The 24,198-nt window shown below is 37.5% G+C and overlaps 1 protein-coding gene across 6 annotated transcripts in view; it reads right to left on the minus strand.

Moving 5' to 3' along the window:
• KLHL24 (kelch like family member 24) overlaps window positions 1-21,102 on the minus strand; it is a 37,539-nt gene extending 16,437 nt beyond the window's left edge. Inside the window, exons 1-6 of one of the 6 annotated variants that reach the window (XM_070372742.1) lie at window positions 20,948-21,102; window positions 16,295-16,428; window positions 14,884-15,133; window positions 14,653-14,694; window positions 11,203-12,183; window positions 349-533 (exon numbers count right to left, since the gene is read on the minus strand). In XM_070372742.1, coding sequence (XP_070228843.1) covers window positions 349-533; window positions 11,203-12,122 — 1,105 coding nt within the window. In that variant the 5' untranslated portion in view covers window positions 12,123-12,183; window positions 14,653-14,694; window positions 14,884-15,133; window positions 16,295-16,428; window positions 20,948-21,102. Of the gene's footprint in view, window positions 1-348; window positions 534-11,202; window positions 12,184-14,652; window positions 14,695-14,883; window positions 15,134-15,967; window positions 16,249-16,294; window positions 16,429-20,870; window positions 20,892-20,947 lie in introns of those variants that run through there. The other 5 variants (XM_070372751.1, XM_070372728.1, XM_070372734.1 and 2 more) reach the window with 5 other exon arrangements.
• Between the last annotated feature and the right edge of the window lie 3,096 nt (window positions 21,103-24,198).

Consider the following 24,198-nt stretch of genomic DNA (forward strand, 5'->3'; position numbering starts at 1 on the left):
AATAGCCTAGGATAAATTATAATGGAAAAGAATATGAAAAATAATATATATGTATAACTGAATCACTTTGTTGTTCAGTAGAAATTAGTAACAAGAAATCAATAACATAAATTTTAAAAAATGATATGGTTAAAGACATTTTCTGGTGAATCTTTTTTAAATTATTCTAAATTATCTTGTACCTGTTTTTAAGAGCAATAAGTCAGTTTCAGTTTTATTTGTTGTATAATATGATCTGATTAAAGAGGGCATCTCTACTTTCACTCTTTTCTTTTGAGACACTGTAATGGTTTCAAATGGCCAAGCTGTGATTAAATTAAAAGTAGCTACGTAATAATTCTTTATTACCTGAAACAAGAATGTCATTCCTTAGAGCACAGACTGCATACTCTGATTTGGTAAATTCGGGAAGTTTAGCCAAAGACTTCCACTCTCCTGTTACAGGGTCGTAACACTCAGTGTATGGAAGATTAAATCCTCCAACTCGTTCACAGCCTCCAACGACAACTATCACCTCAGAATAGCCAGTTGACCTAAAATAATTATTATAAGAATGCATAAATAATAACACACACTCGATTGTTTAAATTCCTAAAAGCATACCGTTGTCATAAAAAAAGTGGAACATTATTATAAAGTTAAATTTATTTTCTGAGTATGTGCCAACCAATAGAAGCTATCAGTTATTTACTTTGAGAACATTTATAAGGAGTTTAATAACATAATCTTTTCACAGGAAACTTCTATGGGTACTTTTTCTATGAGTAGCAGTCCAAAGATTATACCTAATTGAACTGGAACCCTGGTAATATTAAGGATGACTTTCAAATGGAATCTTAACGGCAATTCAGATAAGCATAACCACACAAGATAAGACAATGCACTTTTTAAGTGTAGGAAAATGGTGCTTTTTCATCAGATTGTTAGTTCTAAAAAGACAAATTCACAGTACAAGCTAAGTATCCTTTAGAGCAATACATGTATTTGTTCAGATATCATTTTGAAACATAAATTTTTTTTAACCGCACTACATGGCTTTCAGAATCTTAGTTCCCTGACCAGGGATAGAATCCACGCCCTCTGCAGTTAAAGTGCAGAGTCCTAACCACTGGACTGCCAAGGATTTCCCTAAATATATTTTTTTTAAACTTAAGTAAACTTAATCCAACTGAAAAGGCTAGGTGGTCTCCAAAGATGTTAACAGAGCTTATAATAAAGAATGCTACAGGAAAAAGGCAAGATGAAAAATTGTACAGAAAGTCTGATCAATACTATGTAATTAATGTGTCTGGAGAGATCACAGCAAAGTGCTAATGATGGTTTTCTCTCGATTGTGTGGCTTCCTCCTTTATATCAACACAAATTTTCAAAACAGTAATGAGCATGGGCTACTTTTAGAGTGGAAAAGATAACTTTTAAGTGCCCTAAGGGAATCCTGAGGTTTACATTAATTACAGGCTTCTTTTACTTTGTAGTTTAAACTTAAGATAGAGACAGGAAAAACTAAAAGCTTAGCCAAGATTTTTCTTTTTGTTCATAAGGCTCATGGAAATAAAAAAGTCTTGTAATTACATTTTATGGCTGCTGCAATGTTAAATCTCACAAACAAAAATTTTAACAATCCCTCTTCTCTTAAATGAAGGAAAAAAGATCAGGTTAAAACACTTATTTGTAGTTTTAGTCAGTGTGATGTTTTATAATTTCACTAGGAAAAAACAGAATTAAGTAGCATTGGTACATCCCTTTGATAGAGCTGCTAAGATATTCTAGCTATACATACTTGCAGTTATTTCAGCTAACAATCATTCACCTAGTCAGTCCATGCCAGGCATACTTTTTCCATTATAAAATCAGAAATAAATATCATAGAAAAGAATTCTGTCCACAGATGCAATAAAAATTACTTTTAAGAACCCAGCGAATAATATAACCCTAATCTAGTATATAGTAAAATATTATCAGAAGGACTCAAATACTATCAATAATATTTACTATTTTCCAAATAATTCCAAAATGAAAATATTAAAAGTAAATAGTAGATAGCACCAGCCACTTAGTAGTATAACTAATGACCAGAAGATATCCTTCTTTCCATATTAGTTTTATTTCCTTAAATCTTACTTAAAATACTTCTAAGACAAACCCATGTGTTAGTCTTCAAAGTCTTACCTATTGATTGAGCAAAACAAAAATTGCTAAATACTGTTACTGGGTTTGAGTCACTCCTAATAGTTTTAATACAAAATTAAGGTAATTTTGATATAATTTTGTTTTATACTTTCTTTGGGTTTCCCAGGTGGCACTAGTGGCAAAGAACCCGCCTACCAATGCAGGAGATGTAAGAGACACGGGTTCAGTCCCAGGGCTGGAAATATCCCCCAGAGGAGGGCATGTCAATCCACTCCAGTATTCTTGTCTGGAGAATCCCATGGACAGAGGAGCCTGGAGGGCTACAGTCCATAGGGTCGCAAAGAGTCCAACACAACTGAAGAGGCTTAGCATGCACGTGTAGCATTTTACTTGTTTTATACTTTCCCTTTTCTTGAATTTGCTTTGTTTTCCAAGACTTCTTAGCCCAATAAACATACATTGTCTGTTGTTTTGCACCTTGGGACAAGAAGAGAAAACAGCACAAAAAGCTAATGGCTAAAACGTTTAGTCTTACTAAATAAAGGATTATTTCAGTGCCTGTGTCTATGTATCTGAAAGGATCAGCAAACTAGTAGTTTTGCCTAACTGAAGGTCTCATTTGCAACCAAATGGCTTTTAACTTAATTTGAGACAAGTCTGGTGTTCTCATTAGAGAGTGTTAACTCAATTTAATAGCTATTTTTATTTCTTGAGCTTGGAAAAATACTTATCTCAGGCAGGAAGATGATTGCCTTAAAGGAAATGAGTTGCTGCAGCTGATAATGGTGAGGAGAATAAAAAAGCAGTCAAGATGATAGTATAGGATGAATAAAATTCTAGATACCCATGCAATCTATTTTTAGAGACTATGTTACTTTATTAATCTTTTAAAGTGAAAATTCTCATTTTCTGCTGTAACAAACTAACAAATATTCGCAGCTTAAGTATTAAGCAGTATTAAGTCTTGAGTATTGAAATTTGAAACAAGTCTCACCACTTGTTCCTAGGAAAGTGCGATAAGAAAATTATTTTTTTCCTACAATGGTAAATACTTTTTTAAAAGTCATCATACTCTTTTATCATAAACTTGAGAAAAGTTTAAATTAAAAGATCATATTCTTTGATTTATGTGAAAGGAAAAGAATTATAAATCCACAAAATATTCTAAACCATATGAACAAAATGTATAGTAATTGCCAGGTTCAGTTAAGAACCTCAGAAAGACTTGCTGGCCAAAATAACAGACCTTCTTACTGTCAATGCAAACATGCCAGGGACAGATGAACTGCCAAATTAATTTTCATCAACAAAAAGGGGTCTAAGGGTGATCCTTGGTAATAAGAAAAATGACTGAACACATTTAGAAAACACAAAAAGAAATGTTTCCATATAGTGGGAAGCTGGAAGGAAGAAGGGAGAGATATTAGTGACACAGTCTATTTCAAGACTCAAAAATACCTGAATACCGAGTCATTGCACCAAAATAATGAATTCAAATGGAGATATGAGACTTTAAAAGCCCTAAAGAGACCAAATGACTCTTTAGTGTGTAGAATACGACAGTACTAAACTCAATGTATTAACTATATATCAAAAGAGGGGACTGATCAGCCCTATATACAATAAATAAATGAATGAGCAAATGAATGAAAGAGTAAGTAATCACAGAGGCAAACATTTTCTGTGTCCATTCAAGTAACTCGTCTAAAGGAAAGGAGAAGCTTAACTAAGCTAACTTGAACATTACTGGTTCTTTGGTAAGAATATTTTATGCTGGGTGAGATTTGAGAGACATCCTCAAACTATACTAGCTGGGAAGAGTCTGGCTCTAAAGGTCTACTAGCTTCCAAACAATCTTTGAAAACGTTGGCTTCCCAACTGGTAAGTTGCCCATAGTAAGAGAATATGCTGGCTACATTGACTTAAAATATTTTTTGACAGTTCCATTTGAACCATTCCATTTTTTGGAACAGTTGACAGTTCCATTTCTTATTGCAAATAAATATATATAAACTAAAAGATAAATTAATCAGTCCCTCATAATTAACGTTAAGTCTGTTCCCTGATAGTCTGATCTTACTGTATCCAAAAAACAAAAGTTCCTGAGCCTAGAGGAATCACTGGGTATGGTTTATCAATATAAATGTATATAAATGACCCCGTAAAGAGACTTATGACAGCCATAAACCATACGGCTTTCTAAACTTAATAAGGACAGTTTCAACTTGTGTGGTAAGGCTTTCTACCTGAAACTGGAATAGGGAAAATGGGTTCTATAAGGAAATAGTTGTACCAATTGAAAGATTCAAATATTTACTCTTTAAAAGAAGCAATTATTTAAGAATTTATTATCAGGAACTAATTACAGGTATGCTCATATAGTCACAAAGATATTTATCTCATTTACTGGTAAAAAATCAGGAAGAGTTTAAATGTGGGTGGGATGGTTATGGTACTGTAGATTTCATGTCATGAAAATATTAAATAAATGATAACAGCAGACTATGATATGAAATAGATTACAACTTTGTAAAAGAAATAATAAATTCTTAGAGAATAAAAGGGAAGAATAAAGCCGAATGCTACAGTGTTACCTCCTAGGCAGAAACATGGATATTATTTTTTGTTGTCTCCAATGAACACAAATTATTCCATCCCTTCCTCTTGCCTCAAGTTAAGAAAGAACAAAGGAGAAAATCCACACCTTACTATTAATAGCCACTATCAGCTTGTCTGCTCTTACATATGGGACAAGAATTTCAGCTATCAATTTCCTGCTACATGATCCTACTCCAAGGCCACAGGTAACTCTCCAGAGAAGGCTGTCTGGATCAGAGATTATCTTTCCACATGAGAGGGAGACATTCAGTGTCTCTGGACTGACCTTGTAATATAGAAATCAAATCCCATGAATGGTGGGGTCGCACACAGTCGGACACAACTGAAGCGACTTAGCAGCAGCAGTGAGAGAAAGGCAGAGGTAAGAGGCAGAGATAGGGCATGGCTAGATTTCTGATGCATTTTCAGTAGCCTGTTCCAGTCTTCTTGTAAGTCCTGTTGAACATCTGCCCTTAGGTTCTACAAGATAATGCCTTCTTATACTCTTTTAAAACATCTATCTCCCTTCTATGCTAACGCCGTTTTCAATCACTTCCAATCAGAATTCTGATACACTAGAGTCCAATGAAGTGGAGAAAAAAACAAACCTATAAATGGTTTTCAAACTTGGAAAACCTCAAACTTTCACATGAAGGAAATGCAAATCAAGATTATGGGACACATGCTCATTATTAGAGTAACGCAAATCAAAACTACAATGAGATATCACCTCACACTGGCAGAATGGCTATCCTCTAAACATTTACAAACAAGAAATGCTGGAGAGGGTCTGGAGAGAAGGGAACCCTCCGACACTGTTGGCGGAAATGTAAACTGGTACAGTATAGAGGTTCCTTAAAAAATTAAAAATAGAGCTACTATATGACCCTGCAATCCCACTCCTGGGCATATATCCAGAGAAAAACATGATCTGAAAGAATACATCCAACCCAATGTTCATTATATAGTAACTAATTATTAGACGAGAGTAGTAGGAAGTATTATAAGAAATAACAATTAACAACACTGTTTATCGACTATACCCCAATACAAAATATAGTTTAAAGTTTGAGCAAAAAAAATTATGGGGTACAAATTTTCACTTTTCCAGAGTAGCAAAAATTTATAAAAACTATTACAATACTGTGTAAGGAAAGGAGTGAAGAAATAGGGATTTTCATATTTTTGGAAAAGTATAAATTGGAAGTCAATTTTTACAATATCTTGGCAAAGTTTTAAAAATGCACCTATTTTATGACTTAGTGATTTCACTTCTAGTAATTTATGCTGTAATTTATCAGACATATGTATAAGAGTATTCACTGAGCACTGTTTGCAATGAAAAAAAATCTAGAAACAACTTAAATGTACATCATTAAGAGAGGGATTAAATAATTTATAGTATCCATAAGTGTGATACTATACAACTCTTAAAAAAGAGTGAATTTGAAATTTTCCATAATGAAGAGCTAAAAAAAAAAAAAAAAAAATAAAGACGTATATGTGCTGATATAGAAGAAACTCCAAGATATTTTTAGGAGGTAAAAATAAGATATACTACCATCTATATAAAGAATAGTAGGGACACATGTACACACAGAGACAGACACACACACACTTCTGTATACAAAGAATATTTTTAAAAAGAGTGAAAAAAACTGGTAATCCTTTGGGGATGAAAGGGTTATATATATATACTGATATATCAAGGGTCAGGTAGAGGGAGACTCTGACATTACACAGTACTGTAATATAAAAATGCATTCAAAATAACAATGAACTAACACGTATAAAAATGGTAGACCATGAATCCAATATAGCAGATTATCACTTAAGAAAAACAAACAGAAACTCAGAACATTGAATTCTAAAATATTATTTCTTTAAAAAAAACTTAACCTTGGTCTTCTCGTTGATTTATTCAATAAGAACTTGAACCCTGTCCTCATTATGGCAATAGGTTCCTATTTTCATTATATAGTAACTGCTTATTAGACAAGAGTAGTAGGAAATATTAGAAGAAACAAGTACTAAATTAACCAATTCCAAACTCAAAATGATGAACTTATTAGATCATAGCTATCTCTATTGTTTAATGGAGTGTTGCAGATTTTTTCTGTAGATATGAACAATTTATACTTAAACCACTTGATAGCAAGCATTTATGTCTCTCAAACTTTATTTCCTATTCTGTAAAAGTATAGTGCAAATTTTAACTGTATTTTGATTATTCATGAAACTAGCAATAATTTTTATTAAGCATTTTTGTGTCCAACACTAGGCTATGCCTTTTTCACACAGTAGTTCTAATCCTCACAACAATCCTACAGGGTAGATGGTATTATGCTTAGTTTACAGATGAGGAAGCTGACACATAGAGAAGTTAAGGTGCTTTGCCCAATGTCACAGAATTAACTAGTTATGCAGAGGTAGGTTGCAGCTCAGGTCTCCCTGATTCTGAAGCCAGTGCCCTTAACACGCCATGAAGCTTGCACTAGGTGTTCACTAAAAACGTGCTATACCTTAGTATAGGAATTTAAAGTTGCATGACATATATTAATAAAAACAGCTATTCTCAAGCTTTTTACTTCTGTGATAGATCGCCACTACTTTTTCTTTATGGACCCAGGGTTTACGACTGGCAATACTGATTAGCAAAGCTTTTATGGTCTTATGTTCTATGTCCTCTTTCTAGAAAACTGCCATCACACTCTTTTTTTCGTTTTTAAATTTTTTTCACACTCTGTTTTTAATACAGTGTATCTTGGGGTTTTCTCTGTCATTTAAGAGACACATGGGTATATACAGGTATCACTGTCCAGTATGGCTTGAGCTCTGGAGAATACTTGGCACACAATAAACACTAAAGAAATATCGGATGCTGTGAGAGTATAACCTAACTATACAGTGGTGGGTTTGGACTGTCATCTCCCTAATCAACAGCTAATCTTTATATCACTAATGGTACAACAACCAGTTATGCTGTCTTTCTCCTAATGTGATGCAATGTGATACATGCATTACCTAGAATGAATTCTAGCAAAAAAGTATTTAACTATTCACCATTGAGCTGAAGCTAACTTTCAGTTTCCAGGAAACAGCTAAATGCAGCTAAGTGATATCACAAGGAAGTGACCAGACTAATACACATCATGGAGTATTTTTCTGGACAACTTGCCCATGAACAAGTAAGATTCATGAAAAACTGCTTTGGAATAAGAGACTTCATGGAAATAAACAGATGCAATGAACCTGTACTAGTCCTGGACTGGATTCAAGTTAATTAAAGAACAGCCTGGAAAAGACTAGGGAAACATGAATATGGACTGGATATTAAATATTATGAAAGAATTATTTTTAACTGTGAGATTTATTTTGGCTATGTTATTGTTTTAAAGATGCATCTTCAAATATATATATATGTGTAACTATACATATTATTTTTTTAAAAAAACATTAGCTGAATGATGGAATAAATGAATGAAAAAGCCTGGGGTGGAGATATAGTTTTCATAGTCAATAGTAAGCATGTTAATCAAAACCATGAGAATAGATGTGATCATCTACGAAACTATCAAGGCAAGACGAGATGTGAACCAAGAGAATATCAACATTTCAAACAATAGACAAAGCACTATCAAACTGAAAAAGAGTACTGAAGAAGAGGACCATGAGGGAAATGGTACTCCTGAAGCTATCAGAAGAGAGTTTCAAGAAGGATTTAAGCAATTAAAAATGTCAAATCTGAAAGAGAGATCAAGGTGAATAAAGACTGAAAAGAGGCTAACAAAGAACAAATAGATGACCTGACTGAGAGGAGTTTCAGTAGAGTGACTGGAGAAGTCAGAATGAGCTGTAGTTGAAGAGGTGGAGATGTCACTTCTCTTACAAAGAAGTTTGTAGTTTCTCAGAAAGATGAGAACCTCTACAAAGAATACATATTGTTCAGATAAGGAAATTCCTAGTGATTAGTACTAAATGTAGTAACAGATAAGTGGAGGACAGAATATAAAGGACAGGTGATAGCAGAGTTCTACAATAAAGCATTCCTTTTTAGAGTTCTTACGTAATTCATAAAATATAAAATTTATATAAAATAATTATCTGCTATTATAATAGTCTGAAAATTCAATATAACTACAGCTTTATTTTTTTTCTGCTAGTCTCCTAGAGAAAAGTGGTATCATAATCTTATATATATACAGATGTGTTTCACTGTATGAAATGGATTGGTTCCCTTAAAAATATGATGTAAAACTGTATTTTTGTAAATTGAATAACTAAGAAAATCAGAAAATTCTCTAATTATAATCTGATTCTAATTACCTTTAGGCTGCACTCTGATTTCATTCTGGTCATATCTTTATAAGTAATTTTAATATAAATAATTTTGATTCTACAGCACATATTCTTTGGTCTCTATTCTAATCCTATTCCAAGTACTGGAAGGTATTGGGTATAGGTACTATTAACCATGTTTGACCCCAAATCATTCTGTCTGCCACAGGGGATTCTGTTTGGAAAAATATACGACTCTCCCCTTGGAGAGATACAGTTTGTCCAGAAAAGTTCTGGAACAGCCCCAAAGCTGTTTAGTTTTCCTAATTAATAAATTTAAGAACTCTGGTCTTACATTCTTAAGCTCAGCTGAAGTCTCTTAACAGTCCTAAAAACAACTTTTAAAAAATCAGTATATTTTATAGAATAAAATTAATAGTTTTTTGTTCTTTGTTAAAAGACTAGGAGTAAAATATTTTATATTTATTTCTTATAAAACAATTACTTTTAACTAAAGTCAAGTGACTTTGAAGAAAAAATGCACTCTAAACCTAATATACAAAGAAATATTACATTAATTTTTGTAATAATAGTTACTCAATGTTGTATCTCATTTGTAAAAATGTTCAGACTGTCAAGTACTGGAAGTTTTCTTAAAGTGAGTCATACTAACACTACACTATAGCCATAATTCTTAAAGCACTTCCTATGTACCACCTTCTATGCTGAGTACCTTAAGACTATTGCATTTAATAATTTCAACAGCAAAACCTGTGAAATAAGCACTGTTTATCATAAATCTCATTTTACTTATGAGGAAACAGATCAAATCTTGTTATATCCAAACTAGTGTAGATTTTAAAGACAGGTCATAATATGCTGAATTATAATTAAAAACATGAGATCTCACAACATGCTGAATTTTAATCACATTCCAAAACACGGGAATAATTTTGATAATCAAAATTAATGCTAAAAATATGGTTTAAGAGCTATGCTATAATAGATTTATAGGCAAAATGAAGATAGTATGGGAAAATAAATACCAGTTGCACAACAATGTGAATATGTTTAGCACTATTTAACAATAAAAAACGGTTAGGATGGCAAATTTTATATTATGTATTTTATATCACACACACCAAAAGTCAGCTCTATTAGAAAAATATTTAAGATTCTTTACTATGTCTCACAACAGCCGATTTTTGCTTATTCACAGTAAAATCTTTAATACTGTTCCTTCCATTCTTAAGGCACAGAGATTATTTTTCTATAGTTTATGAATTAAAATCTACAGGTGTTTTAAATGGGTCTTCCCTGATAGCTCAGTTGGTAAACAATCCTCCTGCAATGCAGGAGACCCCGGTTTGATTCCTGGGTTGGGAAGACCCCCTGGAGAAGGGATAGGTGACCCACTCCAGTATTCTCAGGCTTCCCTTGTGGCCCAGCTGTAAAGAATCCTGCTGCAATGTGGGAGACCTGGGTTTGATCCCTGGGTTGGGAAGATCCCCTGGAGGAGGGCATGGTAACTCACTCCTGTATTCTGGCCTGGAGAATTTCATGGGCTGTATAGTACATGGAGTTGCAAAGAGTTGGACACAATTGAGTGACTTTCATTTTCAAATAATTTTAAATATAATAACTGCAGCAATGAGAAAAGATCTGAAACCTTGATTTTACATCTGAGAATTCCCTCAATGTATATCAACTTACTTACTTGATCTCTATATTTCATGTTGTCTATTAGGAAAAAGGTTAGTCTGTGAATACACAAATTGTTTTTTATAAGTAGAGGCAGTCCAACAAACTCTAACACAGTCTTTAGTTACTTAACTTCCAAAGATCTTTTGGGAAAACGTAGAATAAATTTGGTACCCTATAAAGGTTAAGAAAAATTAACCTTTTTAAGACAGGTTAAGAAGATATAGGCTGAAACATGCTAGCTCCAAAGACCCTTTGCAATACCGTCTTATAGCTCAGAACAACAATAACGAAAAGTGCTACTGTTGAATCTAGTCTTCATTGGGAGAAATTCTAATGAGTTATAATCCAAAACAAATCTCAAATTACATAAAACCACATGTAGATGATACATATAAATGACTACATGGAGATTACACTCAGGAAGCTTTAAAATATTTTAAAAAAACAAAAACTTTTGCTAATTATGTTGTAGTTAATACACATCAGTCTTACCTGCGTGGCCTAGTCCTTGGAGACATCATTTCATTCCCAAGTATGTGGTACCGTCTTGCTTCATGCAACAATTGATAGCACTCAGGAGAATTCTGGATCAACTGGTCCACCTCAACTGTTTGAACAAAGTAGTTGGGATGCAACAGAGGGAGTCTCACATGAGTCAGGAGCTCATGTAACAGTGGTCTTCTCAGATCAACAGCGCGATAGACCCAACGCATGACGGCTTCAAAAACCATCTCCTCCTTGCCAATAACTAGTTCATCACTACAAATATAATCAATCAGTTCATCTTTGTCAAGTTCAAGAAATTCTTCATGCTGGGACACATCCTCAAAAGTCTGTAATGCAAAATTCTTGCATTTTGTAAAGAGTGTTTTGAGGGAATGGGTATCAGCAAAGCGCTGGATTCCTAAGCAATTACAAGGATCAAGTTGCTCCTCCAAGAACTTGGCACATGCATCACGGAGAACACTAATCTGAAAAAGGCTTGATGTTTCAAAGAGATATTGTACATTCTCTGTAGTGATCTTCACTTTTCCAGTATAAACATACTGTAAAAAACATTCCATAGCTTCAGCTAAAATACCATTGATCTCAACCAACATTTCTCGGCTTTCCCTGTGGTCATTACAGAACATAGCTCTGAAGTAGCTACTGCAGGCTGAGAGAACAGCTCTATGGCAAGGAAATTCTTTTCCTTCCACACAAATGATAACATCTGTGAATAAACGACTATCTCGAAATTCATTAAATATCTGGAGGATGTTTTCAGCATGGGATGATCCTGAAGAGAAGTCAAAAAACTCACGGCCTGTCAGAGATTTAGGGTCCATTTCAAAAACTTTACGCTTTGTTGCTGGTGAATCACGCACCCCGAGATCCTCTCTGTTTAGTCTTCGTCCCAATATTAGTACCATTGTTACATCAGTTGACTATATAATTGTTGAGAAATAACTGTTACAGATTTTCTTTATGTGGCTAAAAGTAAAAAAATTAAAACATTTCAGTATGTAAAAAGTTTTAGTACTCCAATTACATAATTTCATTTTGATGTAAACACAATAAAATTACATTATTTCATACAGGGTATAGAGCACTATCTCATTTTGATAAAGATTGATAAAAATTTATACAATGAAAACATTAGGGGCAATTTGCAATAGTACTCCTTAAACCCCCTAGTTGAAAGGATACTACATACTTTGTGAATTACTAATATATTACCTTCTGTTTCCCTTTTACAAACTGGGTTTCATCTACTGAAGGTAGAGCTATGTCAGAACGCTGTATGACACAGAACTTGACTGAATTCAAATCTTAATATAAATACTTATTATTTTAATATAGTGCTGCTACAGAAAAATTCATCTGTATCTATCAATGGCCTTTAAGAATATGTATGCTGTTTGACCATTAAGTCCCTTTCTAGCAATCTATCGTAAGGAAATAATCAAGATTATATGGGAAGAGTTACCTAAAGATGTTCAATGCTGTATTAATAGAAAATACTTGTATCAGTGCATCTAGGCATAGAAAAAAGGAGATACATATATTTAAATGCTACGTGATATATCTTCTGTCTTTATTTCCCCCAAATTCGCACTACAATGATATAGTACCGTATTTTCTTAAATATATGTTATTTATCCCCTCCTCCCTTTCCCTAATAAGAAACAACCTCAAGTCTGCCTCAGAAATGCTATGAATAGGTAACTGATGGGTTGAGGCACTGGACTACAGCTATCAATTGGCTTAAATTTTTATTTTTAAGGAGGTTCCTTTTACTCTTTTCACTTCTCAGTAAGTTGCCATGTGATCCAAAATGTACTTGTAATTGGTTTCTGCCTGCAAACATTTTTGTTTTCTCAAACTTTAAATTAAATTATGTTCAGAATGCAAAACAACATACTGCAAGTACTAAGAATTTCCCTTTTGGCTAAAACGGACAAGAAAGAAACATAAATGAAAAGATGCTCTGCTTTCTGTATCCAATAATTTTACTGTATCTTGTATTCATTATTTGGTATCTTATAGTATGTGTATCTGATAAGTTTGGGAATAGCATATTGAGTGAGTAGTATTAATAAAAGTCTTAAAATTTTATATGAGTTAAAGGTCTTTTATGTTATTTTCAGCTTCTTAATTCCCATGCCTATTTCCCTTGATAGATGACTGCCAAGAGGTCTTCCACTGCTTTACCAGAAAACACGAACAGCTATAAAATCACTCATTATTAAAGCATTCAACAGCAACAAGACATCTGTCTACTGCTTTGTATGGAAAAGAGACTATCTCATAGATCTGGGCTGTTTCCTTTCAAGCAACTTTTTCCTGGCTTTTTGGGCAGCCTCACTTTCTCTAGACTTTCTGAGAACTTTTCCATGAACTAGTCCACAACACCATAAAATATAAACTCTTTGTATGATGACAGACTAAACGATTTACACAAGAATGTCTTAGGAATATGGGACATTTCAGAGCATCTTTTTGGCTTCCAGGTGTAATTCAGTAGATTTCATTTTCCCGTTTTACACAAAGTATTTTAACTAGTAAAGACAAGTTTAATCACATTTCAAAATACAGTATCTAGTATAGGTTTAAGATTTATCGTAAGTGAACTAATATATAAACAAAGTGAAAGTGAAGTCGCTCAATCGCGTCCGACTCTTTGCGACCCCATGGACTGTAGCCTACCAGGCTCCTCTGTCCATGGGATTTTCCAGGCAATAGTCCTGGAGTGGATTGCCACTAAACATAAAATTGACTGAGTTCTTTTAAAAAATTAGCAGATATCAAAGCATTGTTATTCCCATCACTAAAAGGTAGCAAATAAGTAGGCATCTCTGGACAAAACAAGAGGAAAACACTTGTCCCAAAGAAATGTAATGATGGAAAATAATACCTACATAATTTAGTGGATGCAAGGGTGACTGGAGTCTCAATGACTGACTGCCAAAGTCACACAATTTGCCTAGAAAAGCTAGTATCCTTTTCTTTCTCTCCCTCATCTTCTTCAGGAGCTTTACTCCTAGAGCTACACTCTCACTTGAAAGGAAGATTTTTAAGATAGATTCTTCTGGTTAAGGGTATTCTAGAGTTTACTTCCAACTGTAGAACTCATAAATGTTGTAGACCTAGTTTTAAATTGTTAGGTAGATTTAAAAACTACATGGTTTTGGCCTATGTTCCAGAAAAATGAATGGAGATAACTTATTTCAGTGTCCCTGGGACTGGCGAAACTGTAGAAGGGAGACTGAGGAGATCTGTAAGGGTTAGAAAGGAGTGTGTCGATAGTTTATTTGGTAACAGAAATGACTGTGATGCTGTCTTCCTATATGATCTTGTTCCCTGTTACTCAGGTGGTCTAAGTGACCTCTGGTTAAAGGAAAATGATTTATATTTCCTAATAACGATGCTAAGAGTTTATAAACATTATAAATATAATACCTTTCCAGCATTTGCTTGATCAAAGCCCCAGTTTTTCCACACCTAAAATAAATGGAGAACAGCAACATATAAGTCAGATAGTAATTACTTCATGTACAATTGGCATTATTTACTAATACATTGAAAAAAGGTTTTAATAGATTTCAATTTGTGACTAGAAGTTAACTTCTGCATAAAAAACCAATCCTGATTAACAATTCCTTACAGTGAATTAAAAATTTTACTCTATACCTAAAACAGTTTCCTTATTTATCCAATTCCTTTCTTGACAATTTTATCCTGCAGTAAGGTTTCTTGAATGAAAGATGAGTAAACAATGGTGGAGTTGAGATGATGAAACATTCCTATGGTAACTCTGCATTGGATATTTGAAGAATGTCTGATAATAAAGTTTCACTTGAATCTGCAGTCATTAAATAATTCTGAGTTGGTTTATCAATATTACTCAAGGCAAACAGTTCAGTCATTGTATTTTATGTACCTATGAAATCAATAAGAAAATCTCAAGTATTTTGGGAAATTCAGGAAAAAACATTTCAGTTTTTAATTGTTATCTAGATTATCCATACAGAATCATTATGCTTATCAAATAATTACATCTTTTAATATATAAATGTATATTTCTTCTGTTTCTTTATCTTATGGACCCTAGTACCTGTAGAAATCAACCAATTCAGCACAACTCTGTGTGCGTATGTTGGAAAGAGAGGAATGCTTCTGAGAAAATACTGGAACCTTGAACAGTGCACAGAATACCAACAGTATTTAACTACAAGTACTTCTGGTTTCTGGCCTAGATATTTATAAATAGAACTCATAAATTCTTAACAAGTTTAGGCAAATTCAAATGTTGATCTCAAAAACCAAGATACAAACTACTGATTTCTGCATGTATTAAAAAACACACATCTCCATACCTGGATTAAGCTTTGACTGTGAGGTGAATGTTACCTTGTTTCCTTATTTGTAGAAGTCAGTCTAACTTGTGTGTACTTTGGTAAAGAATATGTCAACTTGGTCAAAATAGGGGATTGTTAAATCTGAAAACAATAAAATCCTGAGCCTACTCAAGTCAATTCAAGAAACAATTCTAGAGAGCCTACCCCTCTGTCTGGCACTGGGGTGGTGAATATCGGATTCAGATCCAATTTTAGATGCTGTGGAGTAGGCTAAGATTAGAATCTAACAAGAACTCAAAGATTGATACTAAAATAGATTTAAATTCTCAATGTTTCTCTTGCAGAAAACAAATTGTTTCTGCTAGAGTGCAAACTGGAATAGATTCTCTCATGCCTGATCTAGTCTAGAATTATACCTTAAGGAACGGATCAGATCAGATCAGATCAGTCGCTCAGTTGTGTCCGACTCTTTGCGACCCCATGAATCGCAGCACGCCAGGCCTCCCTGTCCATCACCAACTCCCGGAGTTCACTCAGACTCACGTCCATCGAGTCAGTCATGCCATCCAGCCATCTCATCCTCTGTTGTCCCCTTCTCCTCCTGCCCCCAATCCCTCCCAGCATCAGAGTCTTTTCCAATGAGTCAACTCTTCGCATGAGGTGGCCAAAGTACTGGAGTTTCAGCTAGAAGGGCAAGGCAATTCACCTGGGCATTTTCTGGAGGGTTTTTAGGTAATACTTACCAACCTAATAGTTAAGGCCAGGGGACAGGGGAGGTCAGTGTACAAAGTCCAAAGGAGATATATAGTATCAGAACTGATCTTAAAATGTAGTTGTACTGCAATCAAGTTTATTTTTCCTTTAGAATACAGGAACCCTATACAAAGAAAGAAGTTACTATCAGCCTTAAAATCGAATGGATTAGTAAGGGGCTTACAATGACTAATAAATTCCAGATGGCAAAGGAAACCAACAGTTTTGACTAACATGGTCCAACAACCTGTGGTAATGAACTGCCACTAGCTACATGCTATGCTCCACACTACTCCCATTTTCTCAAACTGAACTCTAAGTGAAGACTAACACAGCAGAGACAGCAAAAAGACTAATGAATAAAAGGTTTATCTTTAAAGATAAACAGTAGCTCAACAGAAGGAAAGCCAGAAAATACTGTAACATAGATATTCGTTATTTAAAAATTACTAGAAAACCATATTTAACATTGAACTATCTGAAACCAAGAAGTTTTTTCACCCCATTTTCTAAAACGCTGATTTATTTGAACCATTCCATTTAACGGCCACTTTAAATTTATACTCTTAAACTTTCAACTTAAAACTTTACTCTTGGAGTAGTGGTTCCCGAAACAAATTTTACAAATGCAATATTTAAAGTCCAGTCTTCAAGGTGTTATTTTCAACATTTCTATTTTTCTTCTGAAACCACCAATAACCTATTTACACCCATACAATACCAGAAACCAACAAAAGCTTTACATTTCTTTGTCTAGAATGATACCAAGTTATTATTCCTTGTTTACATGAACCTCAAATAGTCAATATATTATTACTTTAATGAGAGAAAGAGAAATAAAAGATATCCAATGATGAAAAATTTAGGAGTGCTTAAATAGTGTGTCAGACTAAACAATTATGGTTCTATAACTGAAAAAAGAATACTGTCTTCTCTCATATCATAGAACAAAAAAATTGAATTTCTCCATTCAGTTTTTCTCCCTTGTTTTAAAACTTTTGGCTATTAATATTCCCAAACCCCAAAGGAAGAAAAAAATTGTTTATCAGACATCATACATGGTTTAAAGCTATCCTACCAAACCTACTTGTCATGTAAGCTTAAATGTCTTTGGTTTTATCTTGCTAGAAACGTGCTTCCTTTAGGTATTTAATGCATTGTTTTATTTTAAAATCTTAAGACCTATAGATATATAATATAGTTATGTTTTCTTTTAGCAAAAATATTTTTGGTTCTATTAGAATTAATTAAATCTACAAGGACACCATCCGGTACTCTGTCACTCGAACAAGTTTGAGATCCAATTTTTTACTACATGGCTGCTCTATGTACAAAAGCACTTCTAAGTCAGTGATTTTTATCTACCTTGTGGTAACACAAATGATTTGCAGAAGTATGTTTTAGAAAGCACTGAGTAAAGAGCAAAGCCTAATGACTCTTAAGTTATCAATTTAGTACTTTAACATGTGCCAAATGCTAAAAAATGGTAGCCCTTAGGTGATAAATTTAGGCAGAGTGACAAACTTTTTTTAAAAAAAATCTAGGCGATGGCACCCCACTCCAGTACTCTTGCCTGGAAAATCCCATGGACGGAGGAGCCTGGTAGGCTGCAGTCCATGGGGTCGTGAAGAGTTGGACACGACTGAGCGACTTCCCTTTCACTTTCATGCATTGGAGAAGGAGATGGCAACCCACTCCAGTGTTCTTGCCTGGAGAATCCCAGGGATGGGGGAGCCTGGTGGGCTGCCTTCTATGGGGTCACACAGAGTCGGACACGACTGAAGTGACTTAGTAGCAGCAGCAGCTTAGCTAGCATTCTTAACAGGAGAAAGAATAAAGGTTTCAAATTGTCAACAATTGTCAAGTGGCCATATACTGTTTTAGTCAAAACAGAATCATATAAAATATATATGCTTATATATTTCATATACTTATGAGGATATACTAGAATATTTTATTTACATTTTTATACAGTTCACACCTAAATATTTACTGAAAAAGGATGTCCCAAATTCCTAGGTAAGAAAAAAGTATATACAAAAATAACTGCAGTCCCTCATTTAATAAATAGTATTTTTTGTTTTTCACAGGCTTGACCTTTGGGTTTTAAGTAAATGGCAAAAAAAACAAGGAAGCTAAAACAATGTTTTTGAAAAGGCATTAAGTAGTTTTAGCAACTTGGACAAAAGCCAAGAAAGTTTAAATTAAAGCTGATAGTAAGCTCCAACTCAGAATATTATTTCTTCTTCCTGTTTAGAGACTAAGTCACAGGCTTTGTCTGGATAAGAAGGCTTATGAGTGGTGGTTTTATTTTTTATAAAGGTTAGAGGTTTCCATCTTGTACTTATTTAGAAATGTTAAATGCCTTCAATGCACAAGCGATGAGGCAGTTCAGGATCACAGAGGCTGCTCCTTTTGGTGTAGTCATTCCAACTTGAATTTTAAAAATAAATTAAGAAAGCATAACCAACGAGAACTATTCAAATGCAATTCTTTCTTCACCCAAGGAACTCAATCTACCTTCTACAGAAATGTACTTTCTTGGGTGAATTCCTACAGATTTATAGGGAAAAAAAAAATCTGATAAAACCCTAGTATCCTATTAAATCAGATTAGGAAAACCACATCTTCAATACACTGTGGCTAAAACAGTTGTTTTTATAGATTTTATAACTGTCATCATAGAAGAGTGAGCTATGATGTTTGTTTCCACGAACAACTCATCTAAACCCGGGTACAGAATTCACTTTCTGGAGGGGGTGGAGGGAGGATATTATCAAGGTATCTTTTTTTCCAATTTTAAACTTTTTATTTTGTATTGGGGTACAGCCGATTGACAAAAAGTTGTGGTAGTTTCAGGTGAACAGAGAAAGGACTCAGCCATACAAAGCTATCTTTAAAAAAAAACAGAATTCTAATTTCACATTTTAGGTGACAGGAGGCAGATTTTTAATCTATTTCCCGTACTTAACAAAAACCAACCTCGCTAGTGGGCCTAAACGGTCTTAGCTGCAAATACTAAGACACGATTTTTAAAAAGCTATTCAAGAGAGCAAATGATTAATCATTAAACTCCACTAAAATTAACTGAGAAAGAGTCAATCTGCCTTAGGAGTTGACTGTGAGGCACTCTAAAAAGTGGTGTTAGGGTGCTGTGAAAGTCGCTCAGCCGTACTGGACTCTGCGACCCCATGGACTGTAGCCTGCCAGGCCTCAGGCCAGAATACTGGAGTGGACAGCCGGTCCCTTCTCCAGGGGATCTTCCCAACCCAAGGATCGAATCCAGGTCTCCCGCGTTGCAGCCGGATTCCTTACGGTCTGAGCCACCAGGGAAGCGCTATTACAGAACAGGGAAACACTAATTCGCCTGAGGGCTCTTTCCACCATCTGGGCGGACTAGGGGACCGAGTTAAAGAAGGTTAATTATCTGGTCCTCCGCGGGCCCCAGAACTGCCTACAAGCTCAGACAGAAGCCGTGGCGGCCACCCAACGATGGCGGGGCAGCTGGTCCTCGCGCCGGTAGGCTCGGGCGCGGAAGCGCGCGCCGCCGGCAGCTGCGCTCTGGCCTCAGCTGCAGAAGAGGCAAGCGCGCGCTCCCGCGTGTCCTCCAGATCACCTTCAGCGGGGCGGGTAATAACAGCCTGGGTACGTCCACCCAGCGACAAGACACCCGCCAATAAACACACAGAAGACGCCCCGTCGTCCCGCCCTCAAGCACCCGCAGGGCCCCAATCCTCGCGGCCTTAACAGTCTTTGCCCCGAGAGTCCAGAGCCTGGGGGCGGGGCCGTTAGGAACTAAATTAAGAAACCCAAGCCTGGAGTGGTGGGAAGGAGGCGAGGTTAGGCGGGGACTCCCGTCAGCAGCTCCCCCGCTCCCCCGCCCGCCTCGGCTCCCGCGGGGCTGTAGTTCCAGGGCCCGGATCCCGGCGCGGGCCCCGCGGCAAGCAGCGGTAAACAAAGGCTCCCGGGCGGTGGGGGCGGGGGTAACGGTCAGGCGACGGCGCCGAGCACGTTTCGCAACCGCTTTAAAAGGACTTCTCTGGCCCCCAGCCCTGGGACCCACCTTGACCCCGTCAGTCCTCCCAGTCTGGAACAAACTGTCGCCCCCACCAAACGCGAAGGCTTGATTTCTGACTCTGCATTCTCAGCGCTTCCTTCGGTTAAAGAAGAGCAGCGCTCCGTTCGAAGCCCATCCACAACACGCGAGACCCCTCTCCCCCGGCCCTGTTCTCCAGCTGCCCCTAATCCCGCAGGCGGCGGGGTGACTGACCCGCACCTGCTAGCCCCCGCCCCAGAGGCCATGCCCCTCCCAACCCGCCCCCCGGCGGGCGCGCCAGCAGCGTCGCGGTTCCGGGGCGGTAATGCCAGCCTTTCAGTGCCCTTCCTTTCAGAGTGTCGTTACGGAACCGGGCCTGACGACCCCCAGGAGACTCCGAGAGACCCCCCCTCGCCGCAGACAAGGGCCCTGCAGTCCCAGCTGCGATCTCTCCTCAGACCCTCCTTCTCTGGCTTCGAGAGGCCGGCGGCCGTTGGCTTCCCTCCTGCAGACACCCCCGTAGGCATGACCTGGGCCGCCCCTCCGCCCCCGGCTCTGGCCGGTTCCTCGTCTTTCGGTCAGTCCCGGATCTGTCATCCCCGGGTACCTCTCGGCGAAGGCTGGAAGAAGCCAGCAGCAGTGGCCAACAGCGGCGGCCCCCGCTGTCCCTGAGCAGCCGGCGGCGCAGCACTCTATCCAACGCCGGCGTCTCTTGAAGCCACCAGCCCTTCCACAGCTCACAACAAAGGAAACATGTGACCGCCCGGGCCAAAACACTAAGCGTCACGCACCTCTGGCCAATCCGAAGGGGCGCCCCCGTCCCGGGGCACCCTGGGAGCTGTAGTCCCCATTCCGAGGGTGGCCGCTCTGCCGCTAGGATTTCCCACTATAGTTCGGGTGTCGGGTGCGAGGCTTAACAAGATCCGATCCAAGGGCTGCTGATTCAGAAGCAGTTTTAGGTAGATACCGGTTAAGGAAATACATACGTCTTAGGAGACTTGTGGGAAACTCAGTCAGGTGTTTATTGCTACGTCCCAAAGCAAAATCTCATAACCAAGAGTTTTCAGAACTCTAAATTTTGGGGGACTGGGCTCAGAGATCTTTTCATTTGACCCTTTGGTATACAATCGGGAAATATGAGGACCTGAGAAGTGAAAGGGACTAGAACCCTGGTAGCTAGACAGCGCAGGGAAACCAAATTTCTCTGTAAATCTGTTACTGGCACCTGTGTCATCCTGGGCTGTTGTTGTTTAGTAGCTAAGTTATGTCCAACTCTGCGACCGCATGGACTGCAGCATGCCAGCCTTTGTCCTCCACTATCTCCCCGGAGTTTGCTCAAATTCATGTCCATTGAGTTGGTGATGCTATCAAACCATCTTATCCTCTGCTGCCCTCTTCTCCTTTTGCCTTCAGTCTTTCAAGGCATAGGGTCTTTTCCAGTGAGTCCGCTCTTCCCAATAGGCGGTCAAAGTATTGGAGCTTCAGCATCAGTCCTTTCAATGAATATTCAGGATTGATTTCCTTTATGATTGGTTTGATCTCCTTGTTGTCCAAGGGACTCTCAGTAGTCTTCTCCAGCACCGCAATTTCAGCACCGCAATTTCAGCACCACCATCAAAAAACCTGATGCTGGGAAAAATTGAGGGCAGGAGGAGAAGGGAGCAACAGAGGATGAGATCGTTGGATTGCATCATTGACTCAATGGACATAAGTTTGAGCAAACTCTGGGAGATAGTGAAGGACAGGGAAGCCTGGCCTGCTGCAGTCCATGGGGGTCACAAAGAGCCAGGCACAACTGAGTGACTAAACAACAACAATAGCCTTCTTTATGCTCCAGTGCTCACGTTGTGTAGATGACTACTGGAAAAACCATAGCTTTGACTATACTGACCTTTGTTGGCAAAGATTACGTTTTTATTTTACACTCATGTGCAAATCAAAGTTATCACAAATCCCTGTTTTCTGAAGCAGGTGCTCCAAAAGACATTATTTTCTCTTTTTGTTTCCACTATTTTTTTCAAAGTTGAGTGTATCTCCAAATTTTGAAACATTTAACTAGTTTTTGGTTTCTGATATCAGAATTACAACTTCTCTTTCTCCCTAAGGGCTTCCCTGATGGCTCAGTTGGTAAAGAATCTGCCTGCAATTCAGGAGATACCAGTTTGATTCCTGTGTCGGGAAGATCCTCTGGAGAAGGGATAGGCTACCCACTCCAGTACTCTTGGGCTTCCCTTGCAGCTCAGATGGTCAAGAATCCTCCCGCAATGCGGGAGACCTGGGTTTGATCTCTGGGTTGGGAAGATCCCCTGGAGAAGGGAACAGCTACCCACTCCAGTATTCTGGCCTGGAGAATTCCATTGACTATAGTCCTTGGGGTCGCAAAGAGACAGACAGGACAAAGCAACTTTCACTTTCTTTCTCTTCCTTCTTTAGGAATACAGTCAAGACTTTGCGACTTTCACTTTCTTTCTCTTCTTTATGAATACAGTCAAGCCTTTATGAAATAAGAGGACATGCATGTTCCAGTGATTGGAGGTGTAAATACTGGTAATATAGAATCTGCCTCTTGAGAAATTTGTATGCAGGTCAGGAAGCAACAGTTAGAACTGGACATGGAACAACAGACTGGTTCCAAATAGGAAAAGGAGTACATCAAGGCTGTATATTGTCACCCTGTTTATTTAACTTATATGCAGAGTACATCATGAGAAACGCTGGACTGGAAGAAACACAAATTGGAATCAAGATTGCCAGGAGAAATATCAATAACCTCAGATATGCAGATGACACCACCCTTATGGCAGAAAGTGAAGAGGAACTCAAAAGCCTCTTGATGAAAGTGGAGAGTGAAAAAGTTGGCTTAAAGCTCAATATTCAGAAAACTAAGATCATGGCACCCGGTCCCACCACTTCATGGGAAATAGATGGGGAAACAGTGGAAACAGTGTCAGACTTTATTTTTCTGGGCTCCAAAATCACTACAGATGGTGACTGCAGCCATGAAATTAAAAGACGCTTACTCCTTAGAAGGAAAGTTATGACCAACCTAGATAGCATATTCAAAAGCAGAGACATTACTTTGCCAACAAAGGTTCTTCTAGTCAAGGCTATGGTTTTTCCAGTGGTCATGTATGGATGTGAGAGTTGGACTGTGAAGAAGGCTGAGCGCTGAAGAATTGATACTTTTGAACTGTGGTGTTGGAGAAGACTCTTGAGAGTCCGTTGGACTGCAAGGAGATCCAACCAGTCCATTCTGAAGGAGATCAGCCCTGGGATTTCTTTGGAAGGAATGATGCTAAAGCTGAAACTCCAGTACTTTGGCCACCTCATGCAAAGAGTTGACTCATTGGAAAAGACTCTGATGCTGGGAGGGATTGGGGGCAGGAGGAGAAGGGGACGACAGAGGATGAGATGGCTGGATGGCATCGCTGACTTGATGGATGTGAGTCTGAGTGAACTCCAGGAGTTGGTGATGGACAGGGAGGCCTGGTGTGCTGTGATTCATGGGGTCGCAAAGAGTCGGACACGACTGAGCGACTGATCTGATCTGAGAAGGCTTGTGTCCAGGCCTTTTAAACATGATTTTTAGTCCTCTTTTCCATCTGTTATTAAAAATGAAATTACCTACCATTTATTGGGTTTCCTTCTAAGCTGCAAACAGAGTGCTAAGTACTTTGTATATATCCTTTAATCTTCATAATTACCCAGCAAGAGAGTGTTATCCCATTTTACAGGTGAAGAAGTTAAGCCATGGAGAGGATAAGGATTTAGCACTGGTCACTCAGTTGTTTTTTCAAAATTAAAATGTTTTAAAAATATGTATTTGATTGGATTGGGTCTTAGTTGCAGCACACAGGA

This window comes from Bos mutus, chromosome 1, assembly GCF_027580195.1.
Source record: "Bos mutus isolate GX-2022 chromosome 1, NWIPB_WYAK_1.1, whole genome shotgun sequence".
Taxonomy (NCBI): domain Eukaryota; kingdom Metazoa; phylum Chordata; class Mammalia; order Artiodactyla; family Bovidae; genus Bos; species Bos mutus.